The sequence below is a fragment of the Mustelus asterias genome, chromosome 13, assembly GCF_964213995.1.
Source record: "Mustelus asterias chromosome 13, sMusAst1.hap1.1, whole genome shotgun sequence".
NCBI lineage: Eukaryota > Metazoa > Chordata > Chondrichthyes > Carcharhiniformes > Triakidae > Mustelus > Mustelus asterias.
In genome coordinates, this window is record NC_135813.1 from 60,303,885 (window position 1) to 60,323,792 (window position 19,908).

Below are 19,908 nucleotides of genomic sequence, written 5' to 3' on the forward strand. Positions count from 1 at the left end.
TGTACAGATTGGTCTTAAAAATAGGTGTGTTTGCTGTATGTTTATTTTATAAGAACAAAATACGTTGCGCCGTTAGTAATCTTATTTTCTTAACTTAGGAAAAACCCGGAAACAAACCACTGGTTGTGAGTGTCTTTGCTCAGGTTCTTGACTGTGTGAGCTGGGAACATTAATCGTGTACTTTGCACCCGAGTCGGACTGTATTTCTGTGACAACGAGTTGCTGCTACTGGTGCGCCGCTGAAGGTGACTCGGGTAGTGTGGAGACCGGGATTGGGGAGCTATTGGTGAGAGGAGGGAGAGAGTGGAAAAGGTGTGGACAAGGAGGCGCCGACTCTGGACGGTGAACATGTCCTGGATAATCCGGCCAGCCCTGATGTGAGTTTAGGAGAGGAGAGGCCTCGAATTCAAGTTGAGGGGCTTGTGAGTGCGTTTCACCGGTCACAAGCGTCAATCCCATGTAGAGGCTAGAAGCCCCCACAGTAAATAAAAGAACTTGCATTTATATAGCATATTCCACAACTTCTGGTGTCCCATTGTTGTAATGTAGGAAATAAGTTTATTTACTAGTCACAAGTAGGCTTACATTCACACTGCAATGAAGTTACTGTGAAAATCCCCTAGTCGCCACACTCCGGCGCCTGTTCGGGTACACTGAGGGAGAATTTGGCATAGCCAATGCACCTAACCAGCATGTCTTTTGGACTGTGGGAGGAAACCCACGCAGACATGGGGGAAAACGTGCAGACCCTGCACAGTGATCCAAGCCGGGAATCAAACCTGGGTCCCTGGTGCTTTGAGGCAGCAGTGCTAACCATTGTGGCATGTGTGGCTCCCAATTGGTGCACAGTAGGTTCCACGAAGAGCAAACAGCCTCATCTGTTCTTAGCAAAAAACTGCAGATGCTGAAATCTGAAACAAAAATAAAAAGAGCCGGAAAAAGACAGCAGATCTGACAGCATCTGTGAAGAGAGAAGGCTCTACTCTCTCTCCACAGATGCTGTCTGACCTGCTGAGATTTTCCAGTATTTTCTGTCCTTAGCGATGTTGGTTGAGGATAAATATTGTACAGCAGAAAGTCCCTGCTCTTGGAATACATACTTTTCCTGTATCGTTCTGAGAAAGTGGGCTGCATCTGAGCTGAATGTTTCACCTGAATGGCAGCATCTCCTGCCAGCAGTACAGTACATTCCTTCAGTACTGCACTACTACAGTGCCAGCCTGCATTGTGGTCTTGTGTCTCTTGAACTGAGTTTGAACTGCCAACTCAGAGGTGAGCGTCCTACCATTGAGCCAGTGGTGAGGTTTGGTAGGATTGTTGGAGTCAACTGAATGTATTGCCTTAAAGGTAGCTTCTAGGCATGTTTTGAAGGGAGTAAAGCAAGTTACAGGACAGGGAGTTTAAGGACAGAGTCTCATCACTGATGGGAAGTTGAGTGGAAGTAACTTAGAGATTTCGGAGAGAGTCTGGAGTGGAAGCTGTGTAAAGGAGAACAAAAATGCTAAATTCAGTGAATTGACAAATGACCTGTGGAGGATAGGAAGGTGATGAATTTATGTAGAGTGGAACATAAGAGGCTGGCTACGAACAAGTCAGAGTTCACTAGAGAATGAGCGAATATTTCAGCATCAGTGAGGTTGAGGCCAAGGCTGAGCTGGACAATGTTGCAGCGGAGAATAAGTCATTGTTGGTGAGGGATAAAACTCAGTTCCAGACCAATCGGGAGACTGCATTGTTCAGCCAGAGAGCAAGAGATAGTTTTGTGGCAAGGGTACAGGCTTCTGACTGGGGTTGAATAACTTTTTCCACTGCTAATTTGCAGAAACTTTCTACTTTATTCGGGCAAGCAGTCTAACAGCATATTAGTGCATGTGAAGTTCACACTGGCAAAAAATGGGCACAACCCAGTGTTCATCAGTATCTATGTGGTTGATCAAGAGTTGTGGAGGTACAATTGCTTAAAGCAGACTTGAGTATTGACAAAAAAGATGTGCTGTCAAAGCTTTTGAATTGCATTTTTCGAGACGGAAAGCCTCAAAAGTAGACTTTTTATCCCTGATTTCTTAGAGGTTAGCTTTTGACTTCTTCCACTTTTGTTATGAGTGAGACCAGCTGCTAGGAGGAGGGATTAACTTTATTAAAGCAGCAACTGTTAAACTCCGGGACATATGTATGGGTCTCATAATTCATCTGGAACATTGTCTTTCCTTCTCTTCCAGTCCTTGTTCAGTGTGGAATGCTTCTGCTCGATATAGTCACTGGCGGACGACCCTGCTGGCACTCAGAGAATCCTTACCAATGAGGTATAGTATATGTTAGGACAGGCTGCAATTCTTCTTGCCTGGGTTCATATGGAACAAACCTCTACCCATTATATTAGTCTGGCATATTGTGGTTTAATAGAAGCTTATCAAAGCCTTGCTGAAAGGGCAAGACCCTTGTGAGGTTATTCTTCCTTATAGAATTAAATTGTCTGCTAACACTCATCATTAAGACTCATATATGTATAACGCCCACTAGAGTGAGGTACTGGTAGATGGCATGGCTGTATATAAACACTTCAAGTTTTAAAAATCTTATCCTCTTGTTCAACTTCCTCCATAAGCTTGCCCTTCCATATCTCGATATCGTCTTGCAGCCCTGTCTAAGAACTCTTGCATTCCTCAAAATCTGGTCTCTTGTGCATCCCCAGTTCCTTTGCCCATCATTGAAGCTGTGACTTCAGCCATCTGGGTCCTAAGATTTGGAATTCCCTCCAAAAGTCTCTTCACCTCCCCACCTTTCATTTCTTCTTTGGATCAATGTCAATTTTTGTCCGATTATTCTCTTGTGAAGCCATCTGGGATGTTTTTGTAATAGAAATGAAATAGAATAAAAACCTACGACAGCTGAAATTTTCAATGTGTTCATGAGGAAGAACTTCTGTATCAGTTTCTGTATGTTAAATTTGAAATCATTAAATTGCCTGAATCATCATTTGAATACATTAGTGTTTGAAAGGATAAATCATGCAAAAAAACATACTTGATTTGTACACCGATTAAAGAATGGCTGAATTAATTAATATTGCCTCATGATACTTTTGGGAAGTAATACAGCAGAAAAGGGAAAGCAAAATACTGTGGATGCTGGAAATCTAAAAAGGAAATTGCAGTACTTAGTGGTGAATATCGCTTTCTTTTAAGTACCAATTTCTGATCTTGCCCTTCAGGAGCAAAATGCATTTCAAGGGATGGGTTAGAGAATATCACCCAGGCTGCTCTCAACCATTTTGAGGCAAATTCATTTACTGGCAAAGGTCAGGAAGCAGAAAGTATGGGTGCTCTGAATTAATCCATCACATTTAGGGAACAGGAGATGTCAAAATAGCGAGTGTTTAAAAGAAAATGTGACATAAAAGTTCTTTCCTTTAAGAGGCAGCACGGTGGCACAGTGGTTAGCACTGCTGCCTCACAGTGCCAGGGGCCCAGGTTCAATTCCTGCCTCAGGTGACTGTCGGTGTGGAGTTTGCACGTTCGCCCCGTGTCTGTGTGGGTTTCTTCCGGGTACTCCGGTTTCCTCCCAGAGTCCAAAGATCTGCAGGTTAGGTTGATTGGCCATACTAAATTGCCCCTAGTGTCAGGGGGATTGGCGGGGTAAATATGTGGGATGGCCTCCTTCTGCACTGTAGGGAATCTATGATGCCTCTGCCTGAAATTCTTGTATCAAATGGGTGTTGTGTTGCACTGAACGAGCCTGGGCCTGTGATTTCTACCTGATGTAATCCCAGCTTTCATTGCTTTTACTGGGGAAAAATCGAAGGAAAGTTAGAGGTATTGCTGCCCCATCTCTGTACTTCCTGGGCTGGATTAAAATGGCCACAGCATCTCATTGCTAGGGAGGGATGCCTGGGAGACAAAAATGTAGCCAAAATTATTTCCTCTCTATTTGTGTGAATTTGTTTTCCAGAGCTGAACCGAAGAAAAAGAAGAAAGTGGACCCCAAGAGAGAACAGGCAGCAAGAGAACGTCTGAGAAAAAGACTGAAAAAATTGGAACGTGTTCCTCCAGAGCTGATCCCAATCGAAGATTTCATCACTCCAACCAAGTTCCTCGATGAATCCAGGTCCGTGTGAACTAAGACATAAATCCAAAAGATTCATTGTTCCCAAAGGGAAAAATGACCGTCCATCATTGTCTAGTTGGGGTGGGGAGTTAGGTTCCTTTGTGGTTGTGTTTTCTTTTGCTGTTTGTCATGTTTTTAAAATTATTGCAATGGCAATAAGAAATTCAATTTTCCCAGATTTAAACATCCCAAATTCAAGCCAATATTCGAGACATATTATAGCCTCTCAAAGGCCACAGTTCCTTTTATTCACTCATGGGATGCGGATATCACTTTCCGGGGCAGCATATTACCCATTCGTTCTTGCCCTTCAGAATATGGTGGTGAGCCACCTTGTAGAACTGCTGAAGTCCTTTGTGGTGTTGTTACATCCACAGAGCTTAAACAAAGTTTAAGTATTACCAGTGTACATTTAAACACTCGTTTAATCCAGCCATTTGGCTTCACAATGCTGCTTCTCAAGAGGCTCTTTCAGTAACTGGATATCTGATAAATGCAGAAACTCACCAATGTACTTATGAATATCCTGTGAAATCCATATTAGTAACTGAAGTTTATACTTGTCATAATTATGAATGAGAAGTCGAATTGTATGTGCAGAGGTCTTGTTGATACAATTTGCACAGAAACGGACTAATCCAAAACTTAGTTAAATCCAGTTCCAATGCTGGGAGCAGGATGCCCAATTATTAAAGCCTGGGTTGTGATTTGTTTTTTAATATTGTTGGTAAGAGTTTATTTTCAGACCTAGACTTTCATTTTGTTTAATTGGAATATTTTTGTGTCATCGCGATTATATATCTTGCTCCAGCAAGAAAAAATCAGTGGATCTAACATCTGGGCTGGGGAGAGAGGCATAGGTATAAATGAACAAAAATAAATATGAAGTAAGAGGGGATGGCGGTATGAGATTTAGATGAGAGGTAGAGGGAGTGAGTGCAAATGAAGACAGAACAGTGAATCCAGGATGACTTATTTGGCGCAAGAAATTTATCATTCAGCCATCCACCGGTCAATGCAAAGCAGGGCTTTTGTGTATCTGAAATCCTAGTTTTAGCTCAACTGATGGCCCTCTGAACTCGTAATTTAAAACACTCTGTTCAGCTATTGTCCTTTGCATGATCCATTAAAATTGAAACTCTGCTCCAAGATACGTAAAAGATACCATGGCAGGAGATTATCATCGACTTCAGGAAGCGTAGTGGAGAACATGCCCCTTTTCTATATCAACAGGGATGGAGAGAAATGGTCGAAAGCTTTAGGTTTTAAGGTATCCAGATTACCAACAATCTGTCCTGGTCCCCCCATGCCAACACTATAGTTAAGAAAGTCCATCAACGCCTCTATTTTCTCAAAAGACTAAGGAAATTTGGCATGTCAGCTATGACTCTCACCAACTTTTGCAGATACACCATAGAAAGCATTCTTTCTGGTTGTATCATAGCTTGGTATGGCTCCTGCTCTGCCCAAGACTGCAAGAAACTACAAAAAGTTGTGAATGTAGCCCAATCCATCACGCAAACCAGCCTCCCATCCATTTACTCGGTCTACACTTCCCGCTGCCTCGGCAAAGCAGCCAGCATAATTAACGGCCCCACACACCCCAGACATACTCTCTTCCACCTTCTTCCGTGGGGAAAAAGTACATGGCCTCAGAAAAAAATACGAAAGTCTCAGGTCACGTACCAACTGACTCAAGAACAGCTTCTTCCCCGCTGCCATCAGACTTTTGAATGGACCTACCTCGCATTAAGTTGATCTTTCTTTACACCCTAGCGATGACTGTAACACTACATTGTGCACTCTTGCGTTTCCTTCTCTAGGAACGGTGTGCTTTGTCTGTATAGCGCACAAGAAACAATACTTCTCACTGTACAGTAATACATGCGACCATAAATCAAATCACAATTTCGAAAAATAGGAATTCTCTCTGGTGCCCCGGTCAATATTTATAACTCAATCTTTTAATTAGCTGAAAATGTAGTGACTCTTGTAACCAAACACAATGACCATTTTGTACACAGCATGATTCCACAAGCAATAAATTAGATGAATGGCTTGCCAATTTATTCTTTGTTATATTTTTAAGGGAAGGCACAAGAACTTGCTGCTGTTCTCTATCTAATACAAATGGGATTCTTACTGCTGCCCTGACCAATTAATATCATTAATCTTCAATTAATTTCACAAACAGATTCCCATTATTGTCATGTTCCTGTTTGTGGAAGCTTGCTGTGCACAAATTGGCTGCTGCATTTCCTACATTGGAATAGTGACTACACTTCAAGTACTTAATTGGCTGTAAAATGCTTAGGGATGCCTGGGATCATGGAATTATGTAAATGTAAGGCTTTATTTATTTCCTGAGTTAAGACATTGAACTGAGACTATCTGTCCAAAACAGTCTCCAAATCCCATTTTCTATTAGTTGAAGAAGAACGGTGAGTTTTGCTGACCTCTCTTAATCAACATTACCAATGACAGATTGGCAGGTCATTCATCTCATTATTGTTCATGGAATCTTGTACACAAAATGTTTGCTGTTTTTGGTTGCAGTCTTTCAAGTAATTAAATGTATGCAGCGCTGTGGAAGATTTGGGCCAATATTTCTCAGAAATATCTCCGTGTCCAGATGATCAGAGATTGGATCTAAGTTGGAAAGTTCATGTCAGGATCCTGAGGAAGTCCCAACATGCAGACATGCGCTGAAACTGACCTGGAAGTGTAAACTTTCAATGGGCTGATTTGTGCTGCCCTCAACCCTCTGTGAAAGTCTCTGATACTGAGCTCAGTGCCAGATGAGTGAAACTTAGCTGCATACTTGCCCTGAAAATGTTACACTGGTTAATGCCAGGTCTGACTCCATTATTGGCCAGCTGAGCACCGTAACTGACCCTACCCCATCCAACCCCAAAACCACCCACACCAAATCACCTCCCCAATCCTACCACCCAGTCCTCGACTCTACTACCCTCACCCACTCACTAACCCACTCACCTACTGAAAGACTTGAGATTTAAAAAAATTTAACGTGAATATGGTAGCTACTGTTGTAAACAGGGGCAGGTGCTGGCTTTGTCCGTCATTTCTCGTATTTGGATGTCTGCGCTGACCCATTGATGCTTTAGCTGGGATCAGGAAAAATGCAAAAAGGTCAGTTTTCAGGAATTCTCAGGCATGGACACTGACTGGAAGATCTGGATCAGTATTTATAAATGTAGATGTTAACAGATTGTATTGGTCCAGGTCAGACTGCAACATGAACAACATGTTAAATAACGAAGCGCACAGCCTGCAGTAAAGTTTTGTACGTTTTGCCTACAGAGTCAGAGATCCTCCGAAGCTGCCAGTGGAAGAGAGCGAGAGGCGAGCACTTCTGATGAAGGAATGGTCACGTTACAAGCAAAAAGAACATGAAAAGGAAGCTGAAATGATCCAGTCCGTGATTGAGGCACAGCAACAGGCCCTTCAGGAACTGCGACTGGAATCGGAAGAGTTGTACCAGGCTGCCATTAAACGGGACCAAGAACTGTTTCCATTAGAGTTACAGGGATGTAGTTTTACTCCTCCCATAGTTAACTATGAAGCACCTGATGGGAAATACAGAGATATCACAAAAGTGTATACACAGTGACATGTCTGACATCCTTGCTGCTTTTGGGTTGTCTTTAAGTTAGTTAATTTTTCTAAAAAATGAATATTGACATGTAAATATACCACACTGCTGCAGCATTACTGTGCATATCATGCTTATAATATACAAATTTCCAGAAATGATACTGGGTTTTATTAAATTAGCTTTGTTAATTTTTCCTTAATAGTTTTCACCTTTATTGCATTGTGGCAATATCCTTTCTTCTGACCAGGTGCCTTTATTCATATTACACTTTGGGTATAGTCTTAACACCAATATGTTGTCAGGTGACTTCAGTAGTCATCACAAAAATGTGAATTCCTCCATAATTAAATTGATTATACAAGTAGCATAGGATTCACTGGCAGAAACGTGTTTTCCAGTGCCTGTATTGTGCTGTACTAGTCACTTTATGCAAATTTACTTTGCACACAATTTTTCTCCCTTTCCAGGGGTCACTGCAGTAGAATTTCAACTTTTCATCAGGATGTAAGCTTCCCTCGTTTGTAGCTGTTTCCTGTTGATGGCATAATAGTACCTAGTATTGCACCATTTATTGTGTTGCTATTCATTTGTGGGATGTGTCATCGTGGGCAATAAATGTTGGCCTTGCCATCGAACAGGTGGGGATGAAGCAGCCACCTCTGCAGTCTGTGGTGTAGCTACACCTAGAATGCTATTAGGAATTTACTTAAGCAATATCTTGTATGAGCATGCAAAAATTCCACAAACTTGTGTTTCTCAATATTCTTCTTCTAAGGAAAAAGAATGTGGTTTCAAGTTCCTCTTCAACTTTGACATGTGGCATTTCTCTGACTCTCTGCTTGAGTAAGTGCCCTGAATTTCTACAGGGGCTCTCCCATTTTCTTGTGTATACTTGGATGGTAGATTTCTCAGAAGTGGCATAAATAACTTTCACAATTTCTCCTAAGCACGGCTGATCTGCAAAGTTGCAGCATGAAATTGGGAGGACATAAGAACATAGAACATAAGAAATAGGAGCAGGAGTAGGCCATCTAGCCCCTCGAGCCTGCCCCGCCATTCAATAAGATCATGGCTGATCTGACGTGGATCAGTACCACTTACCCGCCTGATCCCCATAACCCTTAATTCCCTTACCGATCAGGAATCCATCCATCCGCGCTTTAAACATATTCAGCGAGGTAGCCTCCACCACCTCAGTGGGCAGAGAATTCCAGAGATTCACCACCCTCTGGGAGAAGAAGTTCCTCCTCAACTCTGTCTTAAACCGACCCCCCTTTATTTTGAGGCTGTGTCCTCTAGTTTTAACTTCCTTACTAAGTGGAAAGAATCTCTCCGCCTCCACCCTATCCAGCCCCCGCATTATCTTATAAGTCTCCATAAGATCCCCCCTCATCCTTCTAAACTCCAACGAGTACAAACCCAATCTCCTCAGCCTCTCCTCATAATCCAAACCCCTCATCTCCGGTATCAACCTGGTGAACCTTCTCTGCACTCCCTCCAATGCCAATACATCCTTCCTCATATAAGGGGACCAATACTGCACACAGTATTCCAGCTGCGGCCTCCCCAATGCCCTGTACAGGTGCATCAAGACATCCCTGCTTTTATATTCCATCCCCCTCGCAATATAGGCCAACATCCCATTTGCCTTCTTGATCACCTGTTGTACCTGCGGACTGGGCTTTTGCGTCTCATGCACAAGGACCCCCAGGTCCCTTTGCACGGTAGCATGTTTTAATTTGCACGGTAGCAGAAATTCAGGGTTGATGTATTTAACCTTCTCTGTCAAACTGGTTTAAGTGTAAATCTTTGCCTGTGCCTTTCTTTGCACCAGTTCCTCACCCAAACTAGTGTCTAATAATCTCAACTGTAATCTCCATTACAATTCAGTCTTGGCAAGCTCTCCAACAGGCAGCTGTTAAACAAAGTGTATCAACAATCACAGGTGTAAAATAAGCATTTGTAAAATGTTAACAGTTTATTTATTGAACGCAGAACTTTACTGCAACAGGGTGTGTCATGGCGACAGTTACGTATCAACATTCTGATTACCAGATGCAAGACAGAAGGTGTACAGTTCCTCCCAAAGTGAATCCATATTAACTGATAGTCCTCAGACTCTGAGAAAGCTGCTTCCATTTGGGTCCTTCTAAATCCAAATATTATTGGGTGCACAGCAGGGAGGTGCTTACACGGGCCCAATTACACCATATCCCAACATCCAGCAGCTTGTGACACAGGGTATGATCAATTCTCACTATTTCTCTTTTCCGTCACTTAAGGGCAGATGCCATTCAGCTGGTGGATTATTCCTCATCTCCCAGATTGGATGGTGCCGCTGTTGTTCTTGTAACCTCCTCTTCTCACTCTCACATAAAGCTTTCTGTAAATTTAAAACAATTTAGTTAGATCCACATTTGCAGCATCTTATGGCTAAAAGCCAAACCTGTGGAAAAAAGCATATATATTGCATGGAAGATAAGCTTCCAACCTAACTATTCATGCCATAATTTTAGTTCAGTCGGGCAGCATGGTTGGTGCAGGCTTGGAGGGCCGAAGGGCCTGTTCCTGTGCTGTAATTTTCTTTGTTATCACGAGGGCCACCCCCATCTCAGCTCATTCATGCCTTGGCTACTTCTGGACTTAACTATTTTAATGTGCTCATCTTAACTCCCACATTGTACCCTCTGTATATTTGGTCATTCAAAAGTATGCTGCCCATATTTAACTCGTACTAAGTCCCATTCACCTATCACCCTTGTGCTCACAGACATACATTGGCTTCCAGTGAAACAATGTCTTGATTTTAAAATTCTCAAATCCCTCAATGGCCTCACCCCTCCACATCTCTAATCTCCTCCAGCCCCATGACCTTGGAGACAGTTGTGCTCCTCTAATTCTGGCCTTTCTGCATTTGATTCTGCTCAAAGAATCAAGATGCCACCGAGCGTGGGGACTTCTTACAAGCTGTGCCCAGCATACTCTCTAATTCTATCTTTTACTCTCATTCCATACTTTTAAAACTTTACTCTAACACTTTTATGACTGTAACACTACATTCTGTCCCTCCGTTCCTTCTCTATGAACAGTATGCTTTGTATTGGATTTAATTTATCGTCACATATTAACTTAGTGAAAAGTATTGTTTCCTGCACGCTATACACACAAAACATAGTGTTCATAGAGAAGGAAGTGAGAGTGCAGCTTATAGTGTTACAGTCATAGCTGGGGTGTAAAGAAAGATAAACTTAATGCAAGGTAAGTCCATAAGAAATGGGAGCAGGAGTAGGCCATCTGGCCCTTCGCACCTGCCCCGCCATTCAACAAGATCATGGCTGATCTGAAGCGAATCAGTTCCACTTACCCGCCTGCTCCCCATAACCCCTAATTCCATTATCGATCAGAAAACTATCTACCCGTGATTTAAACATATTCAACGAGGAAGCCGCCACCACTTCAATGGGCAGAGAATTCCAGAGATTCACTACCCTCTGAGAGAAGAAATTCCCCCTCAACTCTGTTCTGAACCGGCCCCCCCTTATTTTGAGGCTGTGCCCTCTAGTTCTGGTTTCCCTTCTAAGTGGAAAGAATCTCTCCACCTCTACCCTATCCAGCCCCTTCATTATCTTATATGTCTCTATAAGATCACCCCTCATCCTTCTAAACTCCAACGAGTACAGACCCAATCTGTTTAATCTCTCCTCATAAGCTACACCCCTCATCTCCGGTATCAACCTGGTAAACCTTCTCTGCACTCCCTCCAAGGCCAATATATCCTTTCGCAAATAAGGGGACCAAAACTGCACACAGTACTCCAGTTGCGGCCTCACCAGTGCCTTGTACAGTTGCAGCAAGACCTCCCTGCTTTTATATTCTATCCCCCTCGCGATAAAGGCCAACATTCCATTCGCCTTCTTGATCACCTGCTGCACCTGCAGACTGAGTTTTTGCGATTCGTGCACAAGGACCCCCAGGTCCCTCTGCACAGTCGCACGATGTAATTTTTCTCCATTTAAATAATATTCCAATTTACTATTATTTCTTCCAAAGTGGATAACCTTTCAAAAGTCATTCAAAAGTCTGACAGCAGCAGGGAAGAAGCTGTTCTTGAGTCGGTTGGTACGTGACCTCAGACTTTTGTATCTTTTTCCCGATGGAAGAAGGTGGAAGAGAGAAAGTCCTGGGTGCGTGGGGTCCTTAATTATACTGGCTGTTTGCCAAGGCGGGAAGTGTAGACAGAGTCAATGGATGGGAGGCTGGTTTGCGTGATGGATTGGGCTACATTCATGATCTTTTGTAGTTCCTTGCGGTCTTGGCAGAGCAGGAGCCATACCAAGCTGTGATACAACCAGAAAGAATGCTTTCTATGATGCGCAAGAAATAATAATTTTCACTGTATACTAATACACATGGCAATAATAAATCAAATCAAAAACCATTCCACCACTGCCGCAGAATTAAGTTCTAGAATTCCTCCCCTATCTTTTTGCGTCTCTACTTTGCTTTCCTTCTTTAAGACACTCCTTAAAACTGCCTCTTTCGGTCATCTGGCCTAATTTCTCCTCGTGGCTCAGTGCCATCATCTGTTTTATGCTTTTGGAAGGTGTTATGACATAAAGATACTATATATATATTTTTCAGAAACTATTTAAGGAGCGTAATGAAAAACTCGGACAAGACTGAGCTAGGATGCTGTTCCTTGTGTACCTTCCAAGATCTTGGTCAAGCATTTATGTGCATCTCAACATTGAGTAGCGGCTGGATATTCCTACATGGGAGTGAGAAAATAATGGCACAACCCAATTTCAGCCACTGACCCAAACCCATGCATATCCAGGAGGGGTTGACAATGAGATCTACGGTATATTGAAGAGTTGGACAGGAACTTTCCGCAAAGCTGTAACAAACAAAGGTGGCACAGTGGTTAACACTGCTGCCTCACAGCGCCAGGGACACGGGTTCAATTCCGGCTTTGGGTTACTGTCTGTGGAGTTTGCACATTCTCCCCGTGTCTACATGGGTTTCCTCCAGGTGCTCTGGATTCCTCTCAGTCCAAAGATGTGCGGGTTAGGTTAATTGGCCATGCTAAATTGATCCTAGTGTCAGGATTAACAGGGTAAATATGTGGGGTTACGGGAATAGGACCTGGGTGGGATTGTGGTTGGTGCAGACTCGATGGACTGAATGGCCTTCTTCTGCACTCTAGGGATTTTATGAAAATGTTCCCGTTGGTGGAAGGATTGAGAACAGTTTAAGGTAATTGGCAAAAGAAAGGAAGAATGTGCAATCATCTGGGGAGCAGCAATGGATAAGTTGATGCTTCACAGAGGCAGTGCAGACTTGATGAGCTGAATCGTCTCCTACTGTCTTCAAGTTCATAAGGCACTAGGTCTGATGAGTCCAAGGATACTGAGGGGAGAGAGTAGAAACTAGGAAGCACTGACCATAATTTTTCAGTCTTTATACTCAGGTGGTAACAAGTGACTGGAAAATTGCAAACATTACACCCGTGTTCAAAAGAAAGGGTGTAAAGATAAATCCGGCAACTATAGGCCTGTCAGTTTAACTTTGGTGATGGGCAACATCCAGAAACAATAATCCAGGACAAAATTTATTGTCAGTTGGACAAATGTGGGTTAATTAAGGAAAGCCAGCATAATTTCTTAAGGGAAAATCATGTTTAACTATCTTCCTGGAGTTCTTTGAAGAGCTAACTGAGAGGGCTGATAAGGTGTACATGAGCATCCAAAAGGCACTTGATACAGTGCAAAACTACAGACATGAGAGCAATGTTAAAAATCTTGAAATAAAAGGGTCAATAACAACATGGATACAAGATTGGCCAAGTGATAGGAAGCCGAGCAGTTATTAGGTTAATGGTTGTTTTTCAAACTGGAGAAAAGACTTCCCCAGGGGTCATTGTTCATACTTTTGCTAATATATATTAAGGGCCTAGACCTTGATGTACTAGAGCACTATTTCAAAGTTTGCAGATTATACGAAACTTGTAAGAACCGCTGCATCCTTGGGAATGATCAGAAGAGGCTTGGCAACAGATGCACATCGACTATGCAGGACCTTCTGAGGCAGCACGGTAGCACAGTGGTTAACACTGCTGCCTCAATGCCAGGGACCTGGGTTCGATTCCCGGCTTGGGTCAGTGTGTGTGTGGAGTTTGCTCATTCTCTGTGACTGCATGGGTTTCCTCCAGGTGCTCCGGTTTCCTCCCACAATCCAAAGATGTGCAGGTTAGGTTGATTGGCCATGCTAATTTGACCCTAGTTTCGGGGAGATTAGCAGGATAAATATGTGAAGTTACGGGGTAAGGATGGGGTCAGTGCAGGCTTGATGGGCTGAATGGCCTCCTTCTGCACTTTAGGGATTCTAGGATTTTGAAGGACATATATTCCTAGTCATGTTTAATGTGGCCAGAAGTCACCATAATGAAGTCAACTTCATCAGAAAAGGTGATCAAGAGGTTAAGAGAAATCTTTAGTAGATTTGGATTTCCTGAGCAATTAGTGAGTGATAATAGACAAACTATTATTTGAACTAAAAATTTGAAAGTTTCTTGAAAGAGAATGGTACACAAAATATTAAATGTGCACTGTACCATCCTGCTACAAATGGACTAGCAGAAAGTTTTGTGCAAACAATGAAGCATAAAGTCAGACGTTGACCAAATGTCTAAATCAATTTCTACTCATATAAAGGAATACTGCTCATTCAGTGACAAAACTTTCTCCAGCATTACTGATGATGAACTGACAATCACATTCGGCATTCAACTAATTGAAACCTCCAAAGATAAAATAAATGGTCCAAAAGAAACAAGGTCAGATTGAACGATGGGAAATAAAGCTATACATGCGTTTTCCACTAAGGACAAGAAGTTCTGGCTAGGAACTACTCTACAGGAGAGAAATGAGTTCCTGCCACGATCATTATACGTACTGGACCTGTCTGATATGCCGTCCAGACCCGGGATGACGTCATCTGGAAGAGACATGTGGACCAGATGTTGGTGGGGAGAATCGATTCATCAGAGATAGAACCTGCAAGGTTCTGAACTCAATCTTCCTGAAACCCTGACACCAACAGAACTGTTTGAGAAAAACAACACCTCAATTTCAGACCAAGCACAAAGTCAACCTCTAAGTACAACATCGACACCAGTCAAAATAACCACTGACAATGTTCATACAAAGTCGGAAATACCAGAGGTTACAACTAGTGCCAAGAAGCAGATGCCTGAGGTTCGCTGGCAACCATTCAGAGAATGACAACCTCCAAACCATCTGACTTAGTGATTATTATTGTTCACGTTACACTTGTTTAAATTTGCTGGGGATGTTCAATTTAAAAAGAAGGTGGAAATGTTATGTATTTATATGGGGCGGCACGGTGACAGTGGTTAGCACTGCTGCCTCACAGCGCCAGGGACCGGGTTCAATTCCTGGCTTGGGTCACTGCCTGTGTGGAGTCTGCACATTCTCCCCGTGTCTGCGTGGGTTTCCTCTGGGTGCTCCAGTTTCCTCCCACATTCGAAAGATGTGAAGGTTAGGTTGATTGGCCATGCTAAATTGCCCTTAGTGTCAGGGAGATTCGGAGGGTAAATATATGGGGTTGTGGGGATAGGGCCTGGGTGGGATTGTTGTCAGTGCAGGTTTGATGGACCATATGGCCTCCTTCTGCACTGTAGATTCCAAATCGATTTTGGAGAAGCAACGCAGCATAATAAGATATGCAGGATGTCACCGATCACTAGCGTGGGTCAGAGTACAGAGTAAAGAAGCAACCTGTGTTGAACACACCTCATTAATAAAGCTCCTTTTAGTTTGTTCAGCCTCCATGCTTCCTAGCATCAATCCAGCGAACATAACAGCTTGGTTTGGTGAATATTAACTCTTCAAACAGAATCTGGGTTTTAAAAAATTCATTCATGGGTTGTGGGCGTGAATAGGTGGGCCAGCATTGTTGTCCATCCCTAGAACCGAGTGGATTGCTAGGCCATTTCAAGAGTCACATGTAAGATTTCCATCCCTAAAAGACATTATCAGTGAACCAGATGGGTTTTACAACAATGGTTTCATGGTCATTCCAGATTCCAAAGTTCACCGACTGCCTTAGTGGGATTCGAACCCAGGCCCTCAGAGCATTACCCCGTGTCTCTGGATTATTAGTCCAGTGACAACATCACTACACCAACACCTTCCAGGTGTGATTGCTGTGTGCAAATTAGCTGCCATGTTTCCTATATTACAACAGCGAGCAAACTCCAAAAGCATTTTGTAAGGCACTTTGGGATATCCTGAAAGATGCCAAATAAATGCAAGGTTCTTTTAACGTTATTTCTGTTCCTCTATATTAAATCAAATAATTCTTCGACAACAGCTTCCTTTGAGTAGCTGGGACTACATGGATTGACGATTGGCTGACAGACAGAAGGCAGAGAGTTGGGATAAAAGGTTCTTTCTCAGAATGGCAACCGGTGACAAGTGATGTCCCGCAGGGTTCAGTGCTGGGGCCACAGCTGTTCTCTTTATATATTAACGATCTAGATGACGGGACTGGGAGCATTCTGGCCAAGTTTGCCGATGATACAAAGATAGGTGGAGGGGCAGGTAGTATTGAGGAGGTGGGGAGGCTGCAGAAAGATTTAGACAGTTTAGGAGAGTGGTCCAAGAAGTGGCTGATGAAATTCAACGTGGGCAAGTGCGAGGTCGTACACTTTGGAAAAAAGAATAGAGGCATGGACTATTTTCTAAACGGTGACAAAATTCATAATGCTAAAGTGCAAAGGGACTTGGGAGTCCTAGTCCAGGATTCTCTAAAGGTAAACTTGCAGGTTGAGTCCGTAATTAAGAAAGCAAATGTAATGTTGTCATTTATCTCAAGAGGCTTGGAATACAAAAGCAGGGATGTACTTCTGAGGCTTTATAAAGCACTGGTTAGGCCCCATTTGGAGTACTGTGAGCAATTTTGGGCCCCACACCTCAGGAAGGACATACTGGCACTGGAGCGGGTCCAGCGGAGATTCACACGGATGATCCCAGGAATGGTAGGCCTGACATACGATGAACGTCTGAGGATCGTGGGATTATATTCATTGGAGTTTAGGAGGTTGAGGGGAGATCTGATAGAAACTTACAAGATAATGAACGGCTTAGATAGGATGGACGTAGGGAAGTTGTTTCCATTAACAGGGGAGACTAGGACGCGGGGGCACAGCCTTAGAATAAAAGGGAGTCACTTTAGAACAGAGATGAGGAGAAATTTCTTCAGCCAGAGAGTGGTGGGTCTGTGGAATTCATTGCCACAGAGGGCTGTGGAGGCCGAGACGTTGAGCGTCTTCAAGACAGAAATTGATAAATTCTTGATTTCTCGAGGAATTAAGGGCTATGGGGAGAGAGCGGGTAAATGGAGTTGAAATCAACCATGATTGAATGGTGGAGTGGACTCAATGGGCCGAATGGCCTTACTTCCGCTCCTATGTCTTATGGTCTTATGGTCTTATGGACTATATTTTAGTAGCAAGTACAAGGAGAAGTTTCCGGTCCCAATAGTCCCAAGCACAGTCCCATTCCCACTTCTTAAAGAGCATTCAGTGCCCCCCCTACTGACATGTACATTTAAACATCGGGAGATACAGAATGTAGTGTGAGCTAACTGGCCTCCAATAAAAAAATCCTTTGTTCAAGTTTAAGCCCAGCCTATCACGCAAACCAGCCTCCCGTCGATTGGCCTTGCAAAAGCAACCGACATAATCAAGGACCTCATGCACCCTGGACATACTCTCTTCCATTGGGAAAAAAATACAGAAGTCTGAGGTCACATACCAACCAACTCAAGAACAGCTTCTTCCCTGCTCCAACAGACTTTTGAATGGACCTAAAATTGATCTTTCTCTACACCGTACCTATGACTGTAACACTACATTCTGCACCCTCTCCTTTCCTTCTCTATGTACGGTATGCTTTGTCTGTATAGTGCACAAGAAACAATATTTTTCACTGTAGAATACATGTGACAATAATAAATCAAATCAAAATAAAAATGGTTATTTCAACTAGACTGCTGCAACTGCTTGTACACATTTATCGATCATAAGTCACTGCCTTCAGAAGGGGAAAACAATGTCAGAGAATAACTTCAAAACAAAATGCTTCCGGCAGTTATCAGGGTGATATTTGGCTAAATCCAGATGCATTTAATACTTAATAAGGCAGCTTGTTTCATTAATCCCACCTTAGCCTCGTCAAACTTAAGTTTTTCCCATTCCATGCAATTGTGGTAATCTTTCTTCCACTGTTGACAGGAGGGCAACTCTCCATATGTGTAGTAGTGATGAAAGAGATTCCCCAAACTTCGGCAGTGCTTCCACTCACTGCGGTAATCATCGCATACCCGAGGAGGCTGTAATGACAAGACAGACAGTTGCCAGGTCAGAAACATCTTGACAGAACACAAAACTTGTAAAACACCCCATGTCGTGAGCCAAGAATGCTACCCCCAGGAGTAAACCACTATTTAAAAGGTGACTGGCCAAGAATTTAAACGGTACGAATGCACAGCTGAGCTGCAGTGTGCAAATACTGTCTGAGTTCAGTCCTGTCTTCAGAACAGCCGAACTTCTGCAAATAACATCAGATATTTATTCCAACCGATCTTTGCAAGAATATTAGAAGTGGCTTCCCAATCACGCCGTCCTAACACAGGGAACATTTCATCAGAGCTAATAATTATTTAGTTCATCTGATTCTCGATTTTCGTCCTGTCCAGTTTCAGTAGTGGGCTAATAATTTCCTAAAATCTAAAGCAGGTCGATTTTCGATCACATCTTGCATTTGTCCCAGTAACTTGTCCTATGGGGTTCATTTGATCTATGCACACTGAATGTTCACCAGTAAAACAAATACCAGAGCTCTACCCACTTCCCACGGTCTCTCCTGCTACCCAGTGCATTATCCTAGCCACAGAGCAGGCCCTCACTCACCCTCCATATCTCCCCGTCCGCCATCCTTTCACCTTTCCGCAGTTTGATCACCGTCTTGTGAATGACATGGCTGCAGCCAATCACTGCGGAGCTTCTGTCACTTTTCCGCGCCCTCTTCTCCTCATTGATAATAAATTAGCCAATCAACGTTCAATGTTTATGAGTGACACGCCCTCCGAATGAAAATCTGACCAATCAGCGTTAAATACATTGTCACAATTTATTCTCAAGACGAAACAACCAATTAGCGCAAAGATGGGGCTTCTCCCATTGTGACGTCACTGCATTCATTCAATACAGTTGTTGAATGTATGTGTTTACTGAACTACTATAGCTTTACTATAGACTGTTGTTGTGGTAGCTTTACTATAGACTGTTGTTGTGTAAGCTTTACTATAGACTTGTTGTGGTAGCTTTACTTAGGACTGTTGTTGTGATATCTTTACCATAGTCTATTGATGTGGAGATGCCAGCATTGAACTGGCGTGGGCAGAGTAAGAAGTCTCACAATACCAGGTTAAGTCCAACAGGTTTATTTGGAATCACAAGCTTTCGGAGCGCTGCTCCTTCATCAGGTGAGTGGAGGTTAATTCACAAACATGGCATATATAGGCAAAGACACAATTGCAAGATTGGAATGTGAAGAATGGTTGGAATGCGAATCTTTCACTCTTTTTTTTATAGAAACCCTACAGTGCAGAAGGAGGCCATTCGGCCCATCGAGTCTGCACCGACCACAATCCCACCCAGGCCCTACCCCCACATATTTACCCGCTAATCCCTCTAACCTACGCATCCCAGGACTCTAAGGGGCAATTTTTTTTTAACCTGGCCAATCAACCTAACCCGCACATCTTTGGACTGTGGGAGGAAACCGGAGCACCCGGAGGAAACCCACGCAGACACGAGGAGAATGTGCAAACTCCACACAGACAGTGACCCGAGCCGAGAATCGAACCCGGGACCCTGGAGCTGTGAAGCAGCAGTGCTAACCACTGTGCTACCGTGCCGCCCTCTTCATATTCTAATCTGTAATTGTCTTGCAATTGTATCTTTGCCGATATATGCCATGTTTGTGAACTAACCTCCAGTCACCTGATGAAGGAGCAGTGCTCTGAAAGCTCGTGATTCCAAATAAACCTGTTGGACTTTAACCTATGATTTGATTTGTTTTACTTTTGTCACATGT

General features: G+C 43.1%; 2 protein-coding genes across 3 annotated transcripts; one reads left to right on the forward strand and one right to left on the reverse strand.

The window, feature by feature from the left end:
• The first annotated feature begins 208 nt into the window (after positions 1 to 208).
• Positions 209 to 7,916, forward strand: mrpl40 (mitochondrial ribosomal protein L40). The gene is made up of 4 exons (XM_078227638.1): positions 209 to 377; positions 2,220 to 2,303; positions 3,949 to 4,104; positions 7,429 to 7,916. Exons 1-4 carry the CDS (start codon positions 349 to 351, stop codon positions 7,736 to 7,738), a joined length of 579 nt encoding a protein of 192 aa, XP_078083764.1. The 5' UTR covers positions 209 to 348; the 3' UTR covers positions 7,739 to 7,916.
• A 1,755-nt stretch (positions 7,917 to 9,671) lies between these two features.
• On the reverse strand, positions 9,672 to 18,784 carry c13h22orf39 (chromosome 13 C22orf39 homolog). 2 transcript variants are annotated; one of them, XM_078227640.1, is made up of 4 exons: positions 18,720 to 18,784; positions 17,972 to 18,139; positions 14,678 to 14,826; positions 9,672 to 10,106 (listed from the first exon to the last, which is right to left on the reverse strand). In XM_078227640.1, exons 1-3 carry the CDS (start codon positions 18,741 to 18,743, stop codon positions 14,716 to 14,718), a joined length of 303 nt encoding a protein of 100 aa, XP_078083766.1. In that variant the 5' UTR covers positions 18,744 to 18,784; the 3' UTR covers positions 9,672 to 10,106; positions 14,678 to 14,715. The 2 variants fall into 2 exon arrangements, with proteins under 2 accessions (XP_078083766.1, XP_078083765.1); XM_078227639.1 differs by lacking the exon at positions 14,678 to 14,826.
• Positions 18,785 to 19,908: the final 1,124 nt, after the last annotated feature.

What these genes read in the sequence shown, in the direction of transcription:
- mrpl40 (XM_078227638.1), top strand. Translation starts at nt 349, where the DNA reads ATGTCCTGGATAATCCGGCCAGCCCTGAT. An exon ending in ATAATCCGGCCAGCCCTGAT is followed by an intron (nt 378 to 2,219) that starts GTGAGTTTAGGA and finishes CTTCTCTTCCAG; the next exon opens with TCCTTGTTCAGTGTGGAATG. An exon ending in AAGTTCCTCGATGAATCCAG is followed by an intron (nt 4,105 to 7,428) that starts GTCCGTGTGAAC and finishes TTTTGCCTACAG; the next exon opens with AGTCAGAGATCCTCCGAAGC.
- c13h22orf39 (XM_078227639.1), bottom strand. Translation starts at nt 18,743, where the DNA reads ATGGCGGACGGGGAGATATGGAGG. An exon ending in CGGACGGGGAGATATGGAGG is followed by an intron (nt 18,140 to 18,719) that starts GTGAGTGAGGGC and finishes TTGTCATTACAG; the next exon opens with CCTCCTCGGGTATGCGATGA. An exon ending in TTAAGTTTGACGAGGCTAAG is followed by an intron (nt 10,107 to 17,971) that starts GTGGGATTAATG and finishes TTAAATTTACAG; the next exon opens with AAAGCTTTATGTGAGAGTGA.